Raw genomic sequence first — 17,519 nt, forward strand, 5'->3', positions numbered from 1 at the left:
GTGGGACCCCAGAGGCAGCTGACAGGTACCGGCAGGCCAAGCGTGCCGCAGCCCGTGCGGTCGCAGAGGCAAAAACTCGGGTCTGGGAGGAGTTCGGGGAGGCTATGGAGGAGGACTATCGGTCGGCCTCGAAGAGATTCTGGCAAACCGTCCGACGCCTCAGGAGGCGGAAGCAGCTCTCCACCAGCACTGTTTACGGTGCGGATGGGGAGCTGTTGACCTTGACTGGGGATGTTGTCGGGCGGTGGAAGGAGTACTTCGAGGATCTCCTCAATCCCATCGTCACGTCTTCCGAAGAGGAAGCAGAGACTGGGGACTCGGAGGCAGACTCATCCATTACCCAGGCCGAAGTCACCGAGGTGGTTAGAAAGCTCCTCGGTGGCAAGGCTCCTGGGGTGGATGAAATCTGTCCTGAGTAACTTAAATCTCTGGATGTTGTGGGGCTGTCTTGGTTGACACACCTCTGCAACATCGCGTGGCGATCGGGGACAGTGCCTCTGGATTGGCAGACCGGGGTGGTGGTCCCTCTGTTTAAGAAGGGGGAATGGAGGGTGTGTTCCAACTATAGGGGGATCACACTCCTCAGCCTCCCCGGTAAGATCTATTCCAGAGTACTGGAGAGGAGAATCGACCGATGGTTGAACCTCGGATTTAGGAGGAGCAGTGTGGTTTTCGTCTGGTCGCGGCACACTGGACCAGCGCTACAGCTCCATTGGGTGCTCGAGGGTTAATGGGAGTTTGCCAACCAGTCCACATATGTTTTGTGGATCTGGAGAAGGCATTCAACCGTGTCCCTCGGCGCATCCTGTGGGGAGTGCTCGGGAGTACGGCGTCCGGGATCCTTTGCTAAGGCTATCCGGATCCCTGTACGACAGCAGAGGAGCTTGGTTCGCATTGCCGGTAGTAATCAAACCTGTTTCCAGTGCACGTTGGCCTCCACCAGGGCTGCCCTTTGTCACCGGTTCTGTTCATTATTTTTATGGACAGAATTTCTAGGTGCAGCCAGGGTGTAGAGGGGGTCTGGTTTGGGAACCACAGAATCTCGTGTCTGCTGTTTGCGGACGATGTGGTTCTGTTGGCTTCATCAAATCAGGACCTTCAGTGTGCACTGGGGCGGTTTGCAGCCGAGTGTGAAGCGTCCGGGATGAAAATCAGCACCTCCAAATCCGAGGCCATGGTTCTCGACCGGAAAAAGGTGCTTTGCCCTCTTCAGGTCGGTGGAGTGTCCTTGCCTCAAGTGGAGGAGTTTAAGTATCTCGGGGTCTTGTTCACGAGTGAGGGACGGATGGAGCGTGAGGATCGATAGACGGATCGGTGCAGCATCTGCAGTGATTGCGGTCGCTGTATCGGACCGCCGTGGTGAAGAGAGAGCTGAGTAGGGGGGCAAAGCTCTCAATTTACCGATCGATCTATGTTCCGATCCTCACCTATGGTCATGAGATTTGGCTCATGACCGAAAGAACGAGATCACGAGTACAAGCGGCCGAGATGAGTTTCCTCCGCAGGGTTGTCTGGGCGCTCCCTTAGAGATAGGGTGAGGAGCTCGGTCACTCAGGAGGAGCTCGGAGTCGAGCCGCTGCTCCTCCACGTCGAAAGGAGTCAGTTGAGGTGGCTCGGGCATCTTTTCCGGATGCCCCCTGGACGCCTCGCTGGAGAGGTGTTCCGGGCACGTCCCACTGGGAGGAGAGGCCCTGGGGAAGACCCAGGGACACGCTGGAGGGGACTACATCTCTGGCTGGCTTGGGAACGCCTTGGGGTTTCCCCCGGAGGAGCTGGAGGAGGTGTGTGTGGATCGGGAGGTCTGGGCGGCTTTACTTGAGCTGCTGCCCCCGCGACCCAACTCCGGATAAAGCGGAAGAAAATGGATGGATGGATGGATGGATGGATAGACGTAATTCTTCAATTGACCCCTACCTGGCTGCATATTGAAAATTCGAGTGGCCAGTCATTTATTCAAAAGAGTAATGTGCTAAGGAGTATTTTGCCAACTTGGTGCTTGTATCACCATTTGCACAATTGTTTCAGTTATCTGCTGTACTATAGTTTGGTGAAAATCTGTCCAGCCATTTGTAAATATATATATATTCTCTCTCTCTCTCTCTCTCTCACACACACACACACAGTCCATTTATCACTGATCCCAGCTGATCCCAGGTCAGACCAAATGCAGAGATTGCTCAGATCTTTCAGTCATTTTTTTTTTTTTTTTTTTTTATTCATAGCAAGAGTCTTATCGAGCAGAAAAAATTTTAAACATGAGAAAAACTCTCAGTCCTCTTTATTGCTTCAAATATCAGTACACGTGTGTCCTTGAGGGGGACACAGAGTCTGCTAGGACAAGTCAGACTTCAGATAAAGCAGTAGTCAAAGTATCAACATGCTAAAACAAAACTTAATAACAATGAAAAAAAAAAAAAAAAAACCACCGTGTGAAAAGTGTCCCGTAGAAAGCAAGCAAAGGGAGCGTTTATTTAGAAACTTTATTTTTGACTTTACAGTTTGGTCTCCTGAAGATAAAGTTCCAATTTGATACTTGTTTTTAAAATTAAAATCTTAATCAAATCAAAATGTGAATATATTAAATCACTGTCAAAAACGTCATCTGAGCCCGGTCCAAACATCTACATCCACTGCGAGGTCGTCTGTTCATTTTTTACTTTGTGCTTTGTCCAACAAACCAGAATAAAGACGGGATGATCATATACAGACTGTGCACAACAACTTTTTTTTTTCTTTTTAGTGGTATAGAAAGGAAAGGTGAAATGGTAAAAGTAGAATACAGGTAGCACCGTTACTGTGATTTATCTTTGTTTAAAGTTAGGGATCAGCACCTCGTTCGGTTAGTAACCACTTTGCATTCTCAGGCTGCCGCCCAGAGGACTTTAGATGACGAGATCTTTGTCCACGTCCTCTGCAAACACAAAGACACATGACATCAGTCAGCACACGATCATGTCCCAGATCTCATATATATATATATATATATATATATATATATATATACAGTAGTGTTCAGAATAATAGTAGTGTTCAGAATAATAGTAGTGCTATGTGACTAAAAAGATTAACCCAGGTTTTGAGTATATTTCTTATTGTTACATGGGAAACAAGGTACCAGTAGATTCAGTAGATTCTCACAAAATCCAACAAGACCAAGCATTTATGATATGCACACTCTTAAGGCTATGAAATTGGGCTATTAGTAAAAAAAAAAAAGTAGAAATAGTAGTAGTGGTATTCAGTCAGTGAGTTCGTCAATTTTGTGGAACAAACAGGTGTGAATCAGGTGTCCCCTATGTAAGGATGAAGCCAGCACCTGTTGAACATGCTTTTCTCTTTGAAAGCCTGAGGAAAATGGGATGTTCAAGACATTGTTCAGAAGAACAGCGTAGTTTGATTAAAAAGTTGATTAGAGAGGGGAAAACTTATATGCAGGTGCAAATGATCTCCAATGCTTTATAATGGACCAAAAAAAAAAAACAGAGACATGTGGAAGAAAACGGAAAACAACCATCAAAATGGATAGAAGAATAACCAGAATGGCAAAGGCTCAGCCATTGATCAGCTCCAGGATGATCAAAGACAGTCTGGAGTTACCTGTAAGTGCTGTGACACTTAGAAGATGCCTGTGTGAAGCTAATTTATTTGCAAGAATCCCCCACAAAGTCCCACATATGCAGAAGAGGTTACAGTTTGCCAAAGAACACATCAACTGGCCTAAAGAGAAATGGAGGAATATTTTGTAGACTGATGAAAGTAAAACTTTTTTTGGGGGGGTCCAAGGGCCGCAGACAGTTTGTGAGACGACCCCCAAACTTTGAATTCCACAGTTCACAGTGAAGACAGTGAAGCATGGTGGTGCAAGCATTGTTATGTGCAGACGCAGGTTGAGGAGTGGACCAATGTCTGACCGAACCCAGCACTAAATAACCAGAAAGCGGTTCCACAAACAAAACAGTTTTATTTCCCCTCCAGTGCAATAATTAGTGTACAACATAAATATTTGGTTTGTCTGGCGGAGTGAAGGACGGCGCGCTCTCCAGCGCCCAAAGGAATCGAAGCCTCGGCGCTTCTGGACTCAGATTCACCGCCAAACACCCCCCAGGTGGGACACGACAAACTGACTCTCTGATTGTGTGCTGGACAGCATGTGTCCCTCACCCGTCCTCCTTCACAGGCACGGTCCTCAGCGTCTCACAAACGAATGTCACAAGGTCGAGTTCCCGGCAATTCTGCTTGAACCACTCATGGCTTAAATGCAGAACGCCATCTCATTATCTGCTTCAGCTGAAAGTCTTTAAGTTTGCACGTGAGCATCATCCACAGGTGCTGCGAGTCAGTAGGCCTGCACGTGAACATCCTCCACAGGTGCAGCTAATAATGCTGATGAGGGCGAAGGACTCTTCTGCCAGCACCTTCTCCACAGACAAAAACCAGTTTGCATACCACCTGGAGAGCAAAGAAAAGAAAACAACACAAAAACATCCAGCCAAACCCCCCAACACACAACAAGCATCATGATATGGGCATGTTTCTCCTACTATGGTGTTGGGCCTATATATCGCATACCAGGTATCATGGATCAGTTTGGATATGTCAAAATACTTGAAGAGGTCATGTTGCCTTATGCTGAAGAGGACATGCCCTTGAAATGGATGTTTCAACAAGACAATGACCCCAAGCACACTAGTAAATGAGCAAAATCTTGGTTCCAAACCAACAAAATTAAAGCCTCACAGATGTGAAGAAATCATGAAAAACTCTGGTTATACAACTAAATACTAGTTTAGTGATTCACAGGATTGCTAAAAAGTAGTTTGAACATAATAGTTTTGAGTTTGTAGCATCAACAGCAGATGCTAGTATTATTGTGAACACCCCCTTTTCTACTTTTTTACTAATAGCCCAATTTCATGAATGCTTGGTCTTGTTGGATTTGTGAGAATCTACTGAATCTACTGCTACCTTGTTTCCCATGTAACAATAATAAATATACTCAAAACCTGGATTAATCTTTTTAGTCACATAGCACTACTATTATTCTGAACACTACTGTATATATATATATTCACTTACGATCTTTGATGCCGAAGCAGGCAGCCCACTCCTCCAGAGAGATGTACTTGTCATCGTCAGAGTCACACTGATCAAAGAAGCGGGTGGTGCAATGCTCCATGGGAATAAGGGGAGCGCGCAGAGGCGCCAGCTCGGTGTGAGTCAGGTACCTGCATTCAGACACACACAAACACAATAAAAGTGGTGTTGCACATGTGGAGAGAGCAGCAGAAAGTGATCACCAGCTGCAGGGCAACCATTCGTCCATTTGATAGCACCATTAGAGCTTTGAGGTGAGTTCCTGGTCTACGTACCCGTCGGAGGGATGCTGGTCCAGCTGGCCGAACTGCCAGTGGACGGGGAAGATGTACATGTTGTAGTTCTTCTGGAAGTCGTGGGCCAGCAGGTCCAGAGAGTGCTCACCAGCCTGCAGCCGCTTCTCATTCTCATAGATCTTCTGTACCTGAAGGATCGAAGAAAAAAAAAGATGCACAAAATGATTAATGCACAGTCAAAAATATCAGGTGAACAGGAGGAGTATAAACTGTACAGTAAATGATAACATGTTTGCTGACGGATGATAATGATTCTCTAAGATCTGTTGTGATTCAATAAAACCCCTCAGAATAAATTCAAAGTTGTCGTGGATCAAAGAGGAGAATCAAGTCAGAAAAAAATTATTTCTGCTCACTGGACAGTTTGCTGATCGCAGCAGGTGGAGAATAAGAAATATGTGGAACTGTGCTGCAGTTATGCAGCATAAATCAGATTTTCTGTATTTATTATTATTATTATTATTTGTAATGTTATTTTAGTTTAATTTCAGTATCATTATTAAAATATTGATTGTTAATGTGTCACATCCATCTCTGGTGTTTTGGATAATTTTATGGTGGCCCCGAGAGGCCAACTCAAAATAGTTGTAGGTAATTTAAAAATAAAAAAAGGGCTAATTTGATTTTTCTCCTTCATATTTTAGCATTCTCTCACTTAGTGAGAAACTAACTTGTTTCAAATAATGTCCAATAATGAGGCCCAGAATTATGGTAAATAAGATTATATTATCTCACTGCTTTAAAAAGGTATGACAAAAAAAAAAAAAAACATGGTCAGAATTGTCAGGAGTGTAACACAATTTACAATCATGATTATTATTCTTGTCAGACTGATGCTTTCTGTCTTCTTTCAGGAGTTGTGGTATGAAGGAAGAAAATCAAAGTAAAAGAAAAAAACTGTAATTCAGATGTGTTATAAGTATAAGTGTTACACTCCTGACAATTTTGGATACTTTTTTATAATTTCTTTTTAAAACATTGACATAAAATAGTTATTTACCATAGTATGGACCTCTTTATTTGACATTATTTGAAACAAGTTAGTTTCTCAGTATGTAACTTAATGCTAAAACACAAGAAAGGAAATCATAATTAGCCATTTATTTGAAAAAGAATGACCCATGTGTCTCCTCATAACCCCACAGAGAGGATTCTGTATGAGAGAAAATGAATGAATCAGGGTCCACTACCTTTCAGGTCATTTCCAGAATCAAGTGCTCTTTTCTGGTTAATGGATGTTGGTCTAATTTTGTCCTGCACGCACTGTTTGTGCACGATTTAGATGTTTTTGCACAACTCTGCATGCAGGGTTTTTTTCCCATGAGACCTCATTTCTGCATAGAAATGTACAGAATCAGAGAAATGATTACTTTCTGACTGTTCTTAAAATCAAACAGGAGGATCACAAACCCACACTGCAGAAAGGATTAAATATGTAGATGTTCTTAATGGTTTGACTCGGCTGTGACTTATAGGAAAATGATTTTCATGACACGTTCTCACCCTGAGTTTCTGCTTCTCGGACAGCAGGCTGTGATCTTCATCGCGCTCGTACAGAGTCACCAGAACGTTCTTGAGCCAGTCCCTCATGCGGAGGGGGAACTCGCTCAACTCGCTGTCCAGGCAGGGCTCGATGTCTGTTAAATCCAACAACACCACACCCGAATGTTCCCATCAAAATTCAAAGCAAAATTCAGGAATCAGACATGAAATTAAAGGCTGAACTGATTTTAGTCCAGCTGCTCGATCTCCGTTGGTGCCCTTTGGGCCTGATTCACGTGCACACATACAGTGTGTTATGCATTCAGCTGGAAAAATGCAGCCTGCGAGTCTGAACGGATCCTTCAGTCAGTCAAAGTGCTGCAAAAGGTCACATCAGTGAAACTGAATGGTTTGGGGGGGGGTGTTAAAACAAACCTGCATTAAATGGAGACCAAAACCAAACGACAAATTCACAAACTGCAAATTAAAACAAAGTTGCTAATGCATTTAAAGATCCAATTTCATATCAAGTAAAAATAAAATTTTACCTCATTTATCAGCAATGTTTTGAATATTAAAATCAGATAATTTACCCAACACATCGGCACTTTTGAAATAATTTATTTGCTATTGTGCCATCAAACTGTGCATTTAAAAAAACTAAAACAGATATTAAGCAGATTCTGACTTTTCAAACATTTTGGTTCTGATTGGGTCCATGCTGATTTGTGATGGTCTCACATTCTGAGCTGCACCACTTGGACTTATTCTGAATGCTACGAAAGAGATGTCACAAGTTTGACCCACCCCCAGGTCACCGGCGGGGTCAGAACTCACATTTGCAGGGTCCGATGTAGTCCAGATGCAGCTTGTGGCCCTTCTTGGTTCCCTCCAGGGTGCATTTGGTGGCGAAGAAGTTGCATGAGGTGTCGTAGGTCTTGTTGTCGGTACCGCAAACCTGGAGATGTTACGACAAACATGCGAGTTCTCAAATCCGGGGTTAAATTCATGGTTCATCCTGTTCTGAGTTACTTCAGCAGCTACAGATGAGATTAAACTATGCAGAGCTTCACGGTAAAAACCACAAGTTTTGTGGAGAACTTTTTTTGTTATTCTGACAATTATCTCAGGACCTTCAACATGACTCCATATTTTGTTCAAGATTTGAAGAACAGAATTGGAAAATATTTGACAGGTTGCCAGTGGGGATGAGGCAGAATGGACTACTCTCATCGTGAGATGTTTTTAATGTGCAGTTGGACAATCTGGATGAAGTATTCCTGACTTTTTTCAAACATTTCAATCGTCTCGTTCTTATGCTTGAAATAAAAACTGCGCCGGGGCAGCTGTTGGATTGCTGGAATTGAAAAATTGTAAATTCATGCTGACAGCTTTGAGACTTTTTTGGGCAATAGGATGTGGAAGTACGTGAATGTTTTCATTTTGAAAATCAACGTGCTAACAAGGAGATCAGCTTCTGTTCCTGAACAAACTCCATGAAGTGACTGTGTCATTGTCCCTCCTTACAGCCGGGTTCTGCTTCAGGTTTCTTTCTGATAATAGCGAGGGGTTTTTTCTCACTGCTGTCACTTTGGGTTTATTCTTGCAGGAATGGTGCACCTCTGTGAACTTTACCTCAACAAAATTTGAATGCAAACAACTTTTGTTGTTCAGATTTTTCATATACTGAAGCAAATACCTAAGATGTGCACACAAAGGCTTAGTTCTCTCAGATTTTGTCCATGAAGTTGTTTATCTGTGTAACTTGTGTAATATATAAAGGATGCAAACAGATTACAGACAAAACTAAATGACTTGTTAAACAATATTACTGTCTTAACAGTCTCGATGGAAAAGGCAGCAGCTTCAGTTATTATGACGTCCATTCGGATAAATCTGAACGCTGAATTTCCGAGCAAAAAATATCCACCCCGACTTTATGTTGACATGATTTTGTCAGAGTTGGAGGTTGTTATTTCCCACTTGCTGTTGTCTCATGAATGCAGCACACATTCTACAGCAGCTGCAGAGTTCTGTTTGTCTATGACATCACCAAGTTTCCAGCTCTGCCCCTTTGAGTTGGCCTACACGTTACCATTTGGGTTGGCGAAGCGTGGCGTGTCCGCCCACTGACTCACATGCTCAAACTCCCCCTCAGCGGCGGTGCAGGTGGACGGGTCCTGGCACACACACATGGGGCTGTTGCTCTCGTCGACCTCACACACTTTGCCTTTCTTGCAGTGGTGGTTCAGACAAGGATCTGAGAAGAAGACAAAACCTGTGGTTTCTGCATAAAACAGGAAGTCACCATCACCAGTAACACATCAGCATTTTGTGCGGCATTTGTACTTAACCACATATGAAACAATGGCAACAAGAAAACTGCAGCACTGAAAATGCTGCCTCACTGGCAGTGTGGCGGTGCCAGTTGTTCTGGCGTTTTCCTTCCCCGGTTCAGTGTCACCTTTTTGTCGATCTTTATGTACATCAGGAGTTGCGTCAGGAAGGGCATCTGGCGTAAAACTTGTGTCAAATCATCAACCGTGCGTAAAATCATGAGAAGCAAAAAGAAATAACTGACTTGAATTTTTCATGAAAGCTGAAGAAATGAAGCTGAAACAAACCCATTTATTTACACTAAAAGGTGCTCAGACATTTCTAGCTACTGTACGTACTTCTACTCGTATTTTCAGGAGTATAAGTTGCACCTTTTTTCTATATGTGGAAGTCAAGTTTTAACAGCATTTCCTTGTGGACGGGTTTAACAACAGACAGAACTCTGTAACACGTGCACACCACAGCCTGTGCTGTTACTTATATATGTACTCTAATTACAAACAAGATGGGGGACAAATCATTGCACACTGGATGACATACTGGATTTTTTTTTTCTTTATTATTGGAGTTTAGACTAAAGAAATTGTCAGATGGACAGGGCTTGCTGGACCACAACTCTGTAAACATGAGTCTATTTATTTATTTATTTTTAATCAGCTGTTTAAATTCTTTTTTTGTGCATTGTTGTATTATACATTTATTATTGGAATTTATTTTTAATGATTTGATTCTTGGGAAAGCCCTGTATAAATTATGTTATATTATCCTTATTAACAAATACAAGATTTATTTATATATTTATTGTATACGAGTTCCACTATAATATGTCACTTTAAAAATTTTAATTTGTTTACTCTTATTTTAAAATATATATTTTTAACTTGTTTGTGAAGTCATGGACTCCCCCAAATATGATAAATTAATCTTAAGATTCTTCAAGGCTGGAAAATTTAATTTCATGAGTATCAGCTGGAAAAAACAACTCTGTATTGATTCAAATTAATTTTAGAAAAATAAATAACAGCTGCTACTTTGGTGGATAATTATTACTGCTGTGTGCACCACAGTAGTGCATGCTGGGATATGGTGTTGGTCTGTCCCCCCATCTATGCGTCAACAAAATAAATTCAAGGTTTGAGCAAAATGATTAAAGGTCAGCCATGGGCGAACTGATTTGTCGGTCGAAGGTCACAGGGCAAAGTAGTTTTTGGCCCAGTGCTTATTTATATTAAAATACATGAAAATTAAGTCATATCAACTTTCTGTTGGTCACATGATCTCTGATCTTGGGTGACTTTGAAAGGTGAACTCCAGATTGACATGTGACAGGAGAAACAATCTTATTTTCACCATGAAATGAAGTAAAAGTAATTTAGATATAATGGAATCACACTTTCATCTGTTAATCAGAGTGATATTAGGATTCTGTCTAATCTGCAGAAACAAGAAAAGAAACATCCTCTGGCTTTAAAATAGCTTTTACACAAAGCTTGATGCTTACAGAGGGATTGTCGCTGTCATGCAGCTCCCAATTTTCCATTATTCAATGAAATTTCCTCTCAGACTGTGTTTCCATTGAAAAGACTAAAACATTTCTGTGGATTGAGATTACAGATTATGGATGTGACATACCAACAGTTTTCCTCTGCATATATTTAAATCTTAAAAATAAATTATATCCCAGTAAACGTTAGCTATGTCTGATTTGGGAGCATCCACATGGTTTCTCTTAATGGAGCAAGCCAAAAAACCCAAATCTAAAGTCCACGCAAAGATCCAGAGGCGTCTGGGTTTCGTGATTCCACAAAGTGGCAACAAGCTGCCGTAATTACAGACTGTTATTCTGTGAGGAGACAGCAGTAATTACGTGTTCCATCCTCCTGCAAAATGAGGCCCCGCCCAGTTTTTTAAGGATGAGATCACCAACACATTTTGTGAAGGAAAGTCTTTCACTGCACCAGACCGGAGAAAACCAGACTTTTATTTAATTTGTTTTGTATAAAGTTGTATAAAGTTTCCTGACATCCACATTTTGATTTTTATTCCAGGTTCAACCCAGACCTGTCAAAAGGGACCAAATATGCATTTATAAAAAAATCTTGACTCCACCATTTCATGCAGATTAGCCATAACAGTCCCAAAATGCTTCACTAAGTTTGTTTTATTTAATTTTTTGTAAAGGATATTTAGTGAAATGGTTTTTGCACAGTGATGCCGCCAGACTACAAAAACAATCTTGGATCCTGGGTGGCAACCACTCAGGCACAGAATGTGTTCATCCTCACCTCTCCAAATTAATCATCAATCAGCCGCAGTCAGGTGAAAGTGGGCGTGTCTTTGGCCTTCTGCAGCTGCTGGGCGTCCTCAACACTCAGGCACCAGCATAGTGGACCATGTCAAAAAAATGCACCACATGGCCTTCACAATGCAAAGTGATGCTCCCAAGTAACTGTTTGACACAAAGTCATTCTAGCCGTTCCTGAGGATCCTCTGAAGAGACGGAGTACAAAAGATGTCCAGTCGTCACCTTTTGTCGCTGGTTAGTCAGAGTCTTACAACCATACAGGAAGCACCTGGGACCCAAAAGCTAGAGATTGTTATAACTACTACAACAGAGAAGAACTGGTTCCAGAAGAAATCGCTCTATCCTCTGCAGGCAAAGGCGAACTGGTCATAGAAAAGAAAAAACTCATTTCTTTGACCTCATACTAATGTACTGGCAATAGCACCCCAAGTCATCCAGAGGCATACAGTTTTAACTTATGGTTAAAATTTTTAACCAAACTAATTTCAGACAAGTTATTTAAATTAACGTCATGTCTGAAGTTTTATAACGTGAAAATATCAAGATGTGTGTTTAGTTTTAAAGTAATGCACGAATTCTGATGGTTTTAGTGTGGACATGCAGCTGTGCCCAGTGCATTATGGGTATTCACGACAGAAGAAATGCATTTGAGACGCTCTGATCAGGCTCCACACGGACAACTGCATTAAACTCATTGTATATTGTGCCTAAAACTCATGAATATATTCTCTGGTTTATAGATGTTGTTATTGTGTTGTTTTATGTAAAAATGCCAGAAGAAGCTCAGGTTGCTTCTTCAAAAGCCAAAAAGTTCTGTTAAATTGTGATTCAGGCTGTGATATAACAGGCATCAAAATGCATAGAACACTGCCATCGACTGGCGACCGGTTATATCACAGTGTTGTCGACCACAGGATTTTAAAATTATCTATAGGTTTCCAAAACCTGAGAGACCACACACGTGGAGATTAAAAAAAAAAAAAAAAAAATCATAGATCTGACAGGTTTAATTGTACAGTGTGTGGTTTCAGCCACATGGTAAAAACAACACACACAAACAGATTTCACACACGAACATTCCCAGGTCAGACACCTCGCTTTCTGATTGGCTGCATGTCACATTTAGCTCCTCACATCCTTCTGAGCAGATCAGAGCACTCTTACAAATCACACATGGCAGGAATATGTGATAAAATTATATTTCGCGTCATCAAAATTGTCGGGGCCATCCTTAAGCATTGTCGGAAGGGGAAGATCGCGTCCGATATCGGCCTAATTATCTTGCCATGTGAACAGGCCTTGATGTTATGATGCCTCATGGAGCGACCTGATTGATCTGCTTATAACACCCACACTGAACATGTTTTCACTATTATTGATTTCTTTGTGTCGACTGACATCATTATTCAAGCATTCAAAAGGCGATATTTCCTATCTGCCACACAATTCCAGCACACCATAAGAAGTTTTTGACAGTTCTTGTTATTGAAAGAAACCTTGTCTCCCTAACTGGATAGAGTTGTGATGTCATCATGCATGCGCTTAGGTGCTGTCTTGCGGGATCTTGAAATTTCTTTATATATATATATATATATATATATATATATATTAATATATATATATATATATATATAATATATATATATATATATATATATATATATATACAAATGAAAAAAAATGACATATTTTACAAAAGCACATTTATTTGTAAAAACCAACACGTTACATTGATTCACTTGTGTTGGTTTTACATAGAATGAATGAATCAACCAATCAGTATGAGTGGAGGCTTACTAACCCATAATCCCCTTTGGGGATCTGTGTGTTAATGTTCAAATCTTCAGAATGAGTGCATTATTTTAAAATTAACAGATATGTGTTATATATCACTTTGTACAGATTTTATTTTTAAAGCAAAACCATCATTCAAACCTGCTTTCCATTTCAAAGACCCTCTGACCTCATTGGGGGACCACTGTATCCTGTCAGGGTAAATGATGCTTTCCTACAGTGGGGGGGCAGAGTGCACAAAGACAAGTGCTGGCTCATTGGCTGTTTGGGTTTGTGATTCTGTCAGAAGCTTTGGCGGTGTTTAAACTCAAAATCAGCTTCTTAGTAGCTGAGAGCATATGGGAGGCAAAATTGAAAGTTAATGGTTATCTGTAGCTTCCGATAAGTTTTAGTCAGTTTAATGTTAAAAAAAGATAATTTTTTAGTTAGCTGATTATCAGTTATCGAAGCTTACTTTTTTGGTTAGCTGTGCCACCACTGGCAATCAAGGGCGCAATTTAGAACTAGAAAACGGGAGGGGGGGGACAAAGTGCGAGGTCCACAGGGCCGAAGCCCATAGGCCGGGGGTCTGGGGGCCGCTTTAGGGTCCCAGAAGCCAACGGTTTCTAGATAAACTCAGATGCATTCTGAGCAGCCAGAACAGTAATTTTAATGTTTTGAGAAGACCATAAAGTGGACAGTTGACTTATGCAATTTGAAACTGTGGATATAAGTACTTTATTCTGAGAATAGCCAGCATTGATTTTATTAACATCCTCGTGTAAATAAGGTATCACCACATGTGTAGAACTCAAAAAGAATGATAGGTTGAAGTTTTCATTAAAAAAACAACTGCAATGTGGTAAAATGTATTCATAAATATGAAAGAACAGGCTCTTAATAATTATTAACTATCACATACTGTACTTTTTTTCCTCAAGATTTGTTTTTGCATGTTGAAAAAACAACAGATCATAAGTTAGGATAAATTACTTATCATGAATTTAATTTTCGAAGTGGCAGTAATGACAACACTCATACTGAACATAATTTTGCTGGTATAGACTGATTTTGGAGATCAAGCAATAATTGCATACGGGCTTTCTGAGGTCCCAGATAGCTTTTCCGATTTCCTTTTCTAACTTTCAGAATTTAGTAAATTAGCATATGGTCCATTGATACTTATGTGTTGATTGATACTTTCCTGATTCTCTCCCCTCAGCCCCAACCAGTCCCAGCAGAAGACTGCCCCTCCCTGAGCCTGGGTTCTGCTGGAGGTTTCTTCCTGTTAAAAGGGAGTTTTTCCTTCCCACTGTTGCCAAGTGCTTGCTCACAGGGGGTCGTTTTGACCATTGGGGTTTTTCTGTATTATTGTATGGCTTTTGCCTTACAATATAAAGCGCCTTGGGGCAACTGTTTGTTGTGATTTGGCGCTATATAAATAAAATTGATTTGATTTGATTTATGTGTAGACACTAGTCCCTAGAGGCAACTATTTTTGGTTTCAAATCTGGGCAAATGCAGTCCAGAAAATTCTGAATGTAACAAACAAGAAACAGGTGTTGTAAACAGTCAATGCTGCTAAAAATACAAACTTGCAGAAACAAAGATACTATTCTGACATGGGTTTTGCACATAGACTGGCATAGCATGTTTCAAGTACACACATATATGTCATAAGGTGGGGGGAACAGGACCAGGAGTTGAACCCATAAAATAAACAAAAGGGGGTGGAGCCTGTCTTGCACCTGTTTGAGTAAACTTCATTTATGGACTTACTCTCAGCAACGACGTCCTCAACAACCTCGATGGCTTCATCAAAGTCTCCGATCTCAACCTGCACCGGGTTGGCCCCCACCTTCCTCAGTCACCCTGGGTGGCGTGAAGTCAGGTCAGGTTATAAGCAGATGAAGGTTAGCAACAGGTTAAATTTAGTATCACTTCAAAGGCACTTGATTAGTGGATGACGTGCCATTCAGCAAGGCACCCGCAGTTACATTTCTCCTTTAAATGTTTTTTGAACATGTGATTTGGATGCAAACTCTATTTCTGTGCTTTTGTTGTTGTTGTTGTTGTTCTGTGTATGTGTGAAGCAACGTTCAGTCAAACCAAACCGCACAAATAGTCCTGGTTTCCTGCTAAAACGTTAAACGTCACCACTAAAGACGGTTCCTCCCTGAAGACCAAACACAGTCCGGGACCAGAGAGACCAAAATGGCCAACAATAACAAGCAGCTGGGTCTATGTGCGGCCAAGCTAAGGAACAAACTAATGGCTTCCTGACTGGCTGCCGAATAAAATTAACGGCTGTGGGATCGCTGGTCCCACTGGACCTCTGGAGGAGGAAACCATAAAGCGTTGACAGAACGGCTCTCTCTAGTATTTTGGAATATTTGGGGAGTTCAGGTTTGTTTACAGCAGGCTGCTTGAAGGACATTTTGCCATCTTTGATTTTTAGTCACTCCTGATGAACAGCGTGCAAACATACAAAATGACAGAAAGTGTCAAACCGCTGTCATGAAAGTAGTCGAGACTCCCTCCTAACCCCAGTATGGTTCATAGGGAGTGTAATTACTTATCGGTGGAATGACAAGAGATGGAGAAAATGTACAAATATGCCCTGAAAAGTAAATTTTTAGTACCTATTGACAGGTACACCGTAGCTTGAACACACAGTAGGTCTCAGGTCTGGAAACATATGCTATTGCCACATCCACTGCGCTACAGAACCACCTTTGGTGTCCTGGATAACACTGCCCAACCAGAGAACCGGTTCAATCCCTCCGCCTCTCCAAGAGTAACCACCTGTCTGCTGCAGCCAGGTGAAAAGTGGGCGCGTCCTTGCGAAAGGCACCGTGTGGCCAAAATGTCGCACCTGATGCTCCGTCACAAAGGCAAGTGATACTTCTCACATGTCTCCAAAAGCAGTGTCAACTTTGACAGAATATTCTGATGTAGTTTTAGTCGATCTTGACTAAAGTGTCCTTTAGTTTTCGTTGACTAAATATTAGATTTAGTTGACTAAAACCAGTGCAGTTTGACTTAAAGTAAATGACATTTTGGTTAAGACTATGACTTAAAAAAACTACACCAGAATATGTTGTCAAATCAACATCGCCTCAAAGTTTGTGGTCCCAGGTTGACCAACAAACTGCGCTGCTGTAATTTCACTGTGGGCAATTTGTGTAACGGACACTTCAGTGAAACCGTTTCCTGTCTGTTTGTCGCTGATGTTTTTGCCTCGTGTGGCCGCAGCACCAAAGCGCCATCACAGATCAGATCATCTGTCCGAGCAGCTGCACGGGAAACGCGTCACTGTGGCCAAATCCAACCCGACACGGGACAGATGGAATGCTGAAGAAATCCCTGTAGCCAGATGTGAATTTAGTGAAACTTTCTGGATTAATAGAGTTAATACAGGAGGAAAAACATTTCAGTCAATTGTGAATATTTTTAAAATGCAAACTGCACATTTTCAATAATTCATGGTCTTTTGAGATTTGCGGTCAACTTTTTCTTTAATTTGTATATATATGTGTGTGTGTGTGTCTAAAAATTCAACTGTGTGGCGTTTGCATGTTGTTCTCATGGTTTCCCTCCAGGTGCTTGAGCTTCTTCCTGCTTTCAAAGGCCTACAGTTTAGGTAAACTGGAAACTGACTGTAGGTGTGTTTGTCGGTCTATATGTGGTAATGTGACCGACTGGTGTCCTGTTCCGAGTGAAGCCCGCCTCACGTATGCCTGCTGGGTTTAGGCTCCAGCCCCCTATGACCCTTGATTGAAGTCAGTGGGCAGAGAAAATGATTGTGGCTAAAAACAAAGAGGAAAGATCTGTTGGATTTGTCTGACATCAAGTTCCTTTAATGCAAAAATGTGAAATTTGATCATTTCAGGCCACCATAGAATCCTGCATCAAAGAACTGTGTATTTTTTGCACTAAAGTCAGAAGGATAACTGAGTATTGTTGCAGTTTTTCAAAATAAGGAAAATACAAAATACAGGCATTTCCATTAAGCATATTTTCAGTTCACAACTTCAAACTGTGCGATTTGGAGGGTAATGGTTGCTAAAACATTTATTGTACCCCTGTTTCAAATGGGTGTTCGGGAACATTTTGAAACCTTGACCATACCTGTGTTTCAAGACTGTTACTGAATGTTCTGAAATACGAGTATATCGCCGCCTAGTGAAATTCCATGGGAATACACATTGTGTCAAATTACATTGAGATTA

General features: G+C 41.5%; 1 protein-coding gene across 1 annotated transcript in view; it reads right to left on the bottom strand.

Annotated features, from left to right (window-relative positions):
• Positions 1-2,439: 2,439 nt before the first annotated feature.
• The window catches only part of sparc (secreted protein, acidic, cysteine-rich (osteonectin)), a 40,914-nt gene continuing 25,834 nt past the window's right edge, over positions 2,440-17,519 (bottom strand). Inside the window, exons 4-10 of the mRNA XM_034182311.1 lie at positions 15,067-15,145; positions 9,011-9,132; positions 7,710-7,830; positions 6,894-7,027; positions 5,370-5,518; positions 5,077-5,225; positions 2,440-2,911 (exon numbers count right to left, since the gene is read on the bottom strand). Of these exons, the coding sequence (XP_034038202.1) occupies positions 2,883-2,911; positions 5,077-5,225; positions 5,370-5,518; positions 6,894-7,027; positions 7,710-7,830; positions 9,011-9,132; positions 15,067-15,145 (783 nt within the window). The 3' untranslated portion in view covers positions 2,440-2,882. The remainder of the gene's footprint in view (positions 2,912-5,076; positions 5,226-5,369; positions 5,519-6,893; positions 7,028-7,709; positions 7,831-9,010; positions 9,133-15,066; positions 15,146-17,519) is intronic.

The sequence above is a fragment of the Thalassophryne amazonica genome, chromosome 11 (genome assembly GCF_902500255.1).
Source record: "Thalassophryne amazonica chromosome 11, fThaAma1.1, whole genome shotgun sequence".
NCBI classification, from domain to species: domain Eukaryota; kingdom Metazoa; phylum Chordata; class Actinopteri; order Batrachoidiformes; family Batrachoididae; genus Thalassophryne; species Thalassophryne amazonica.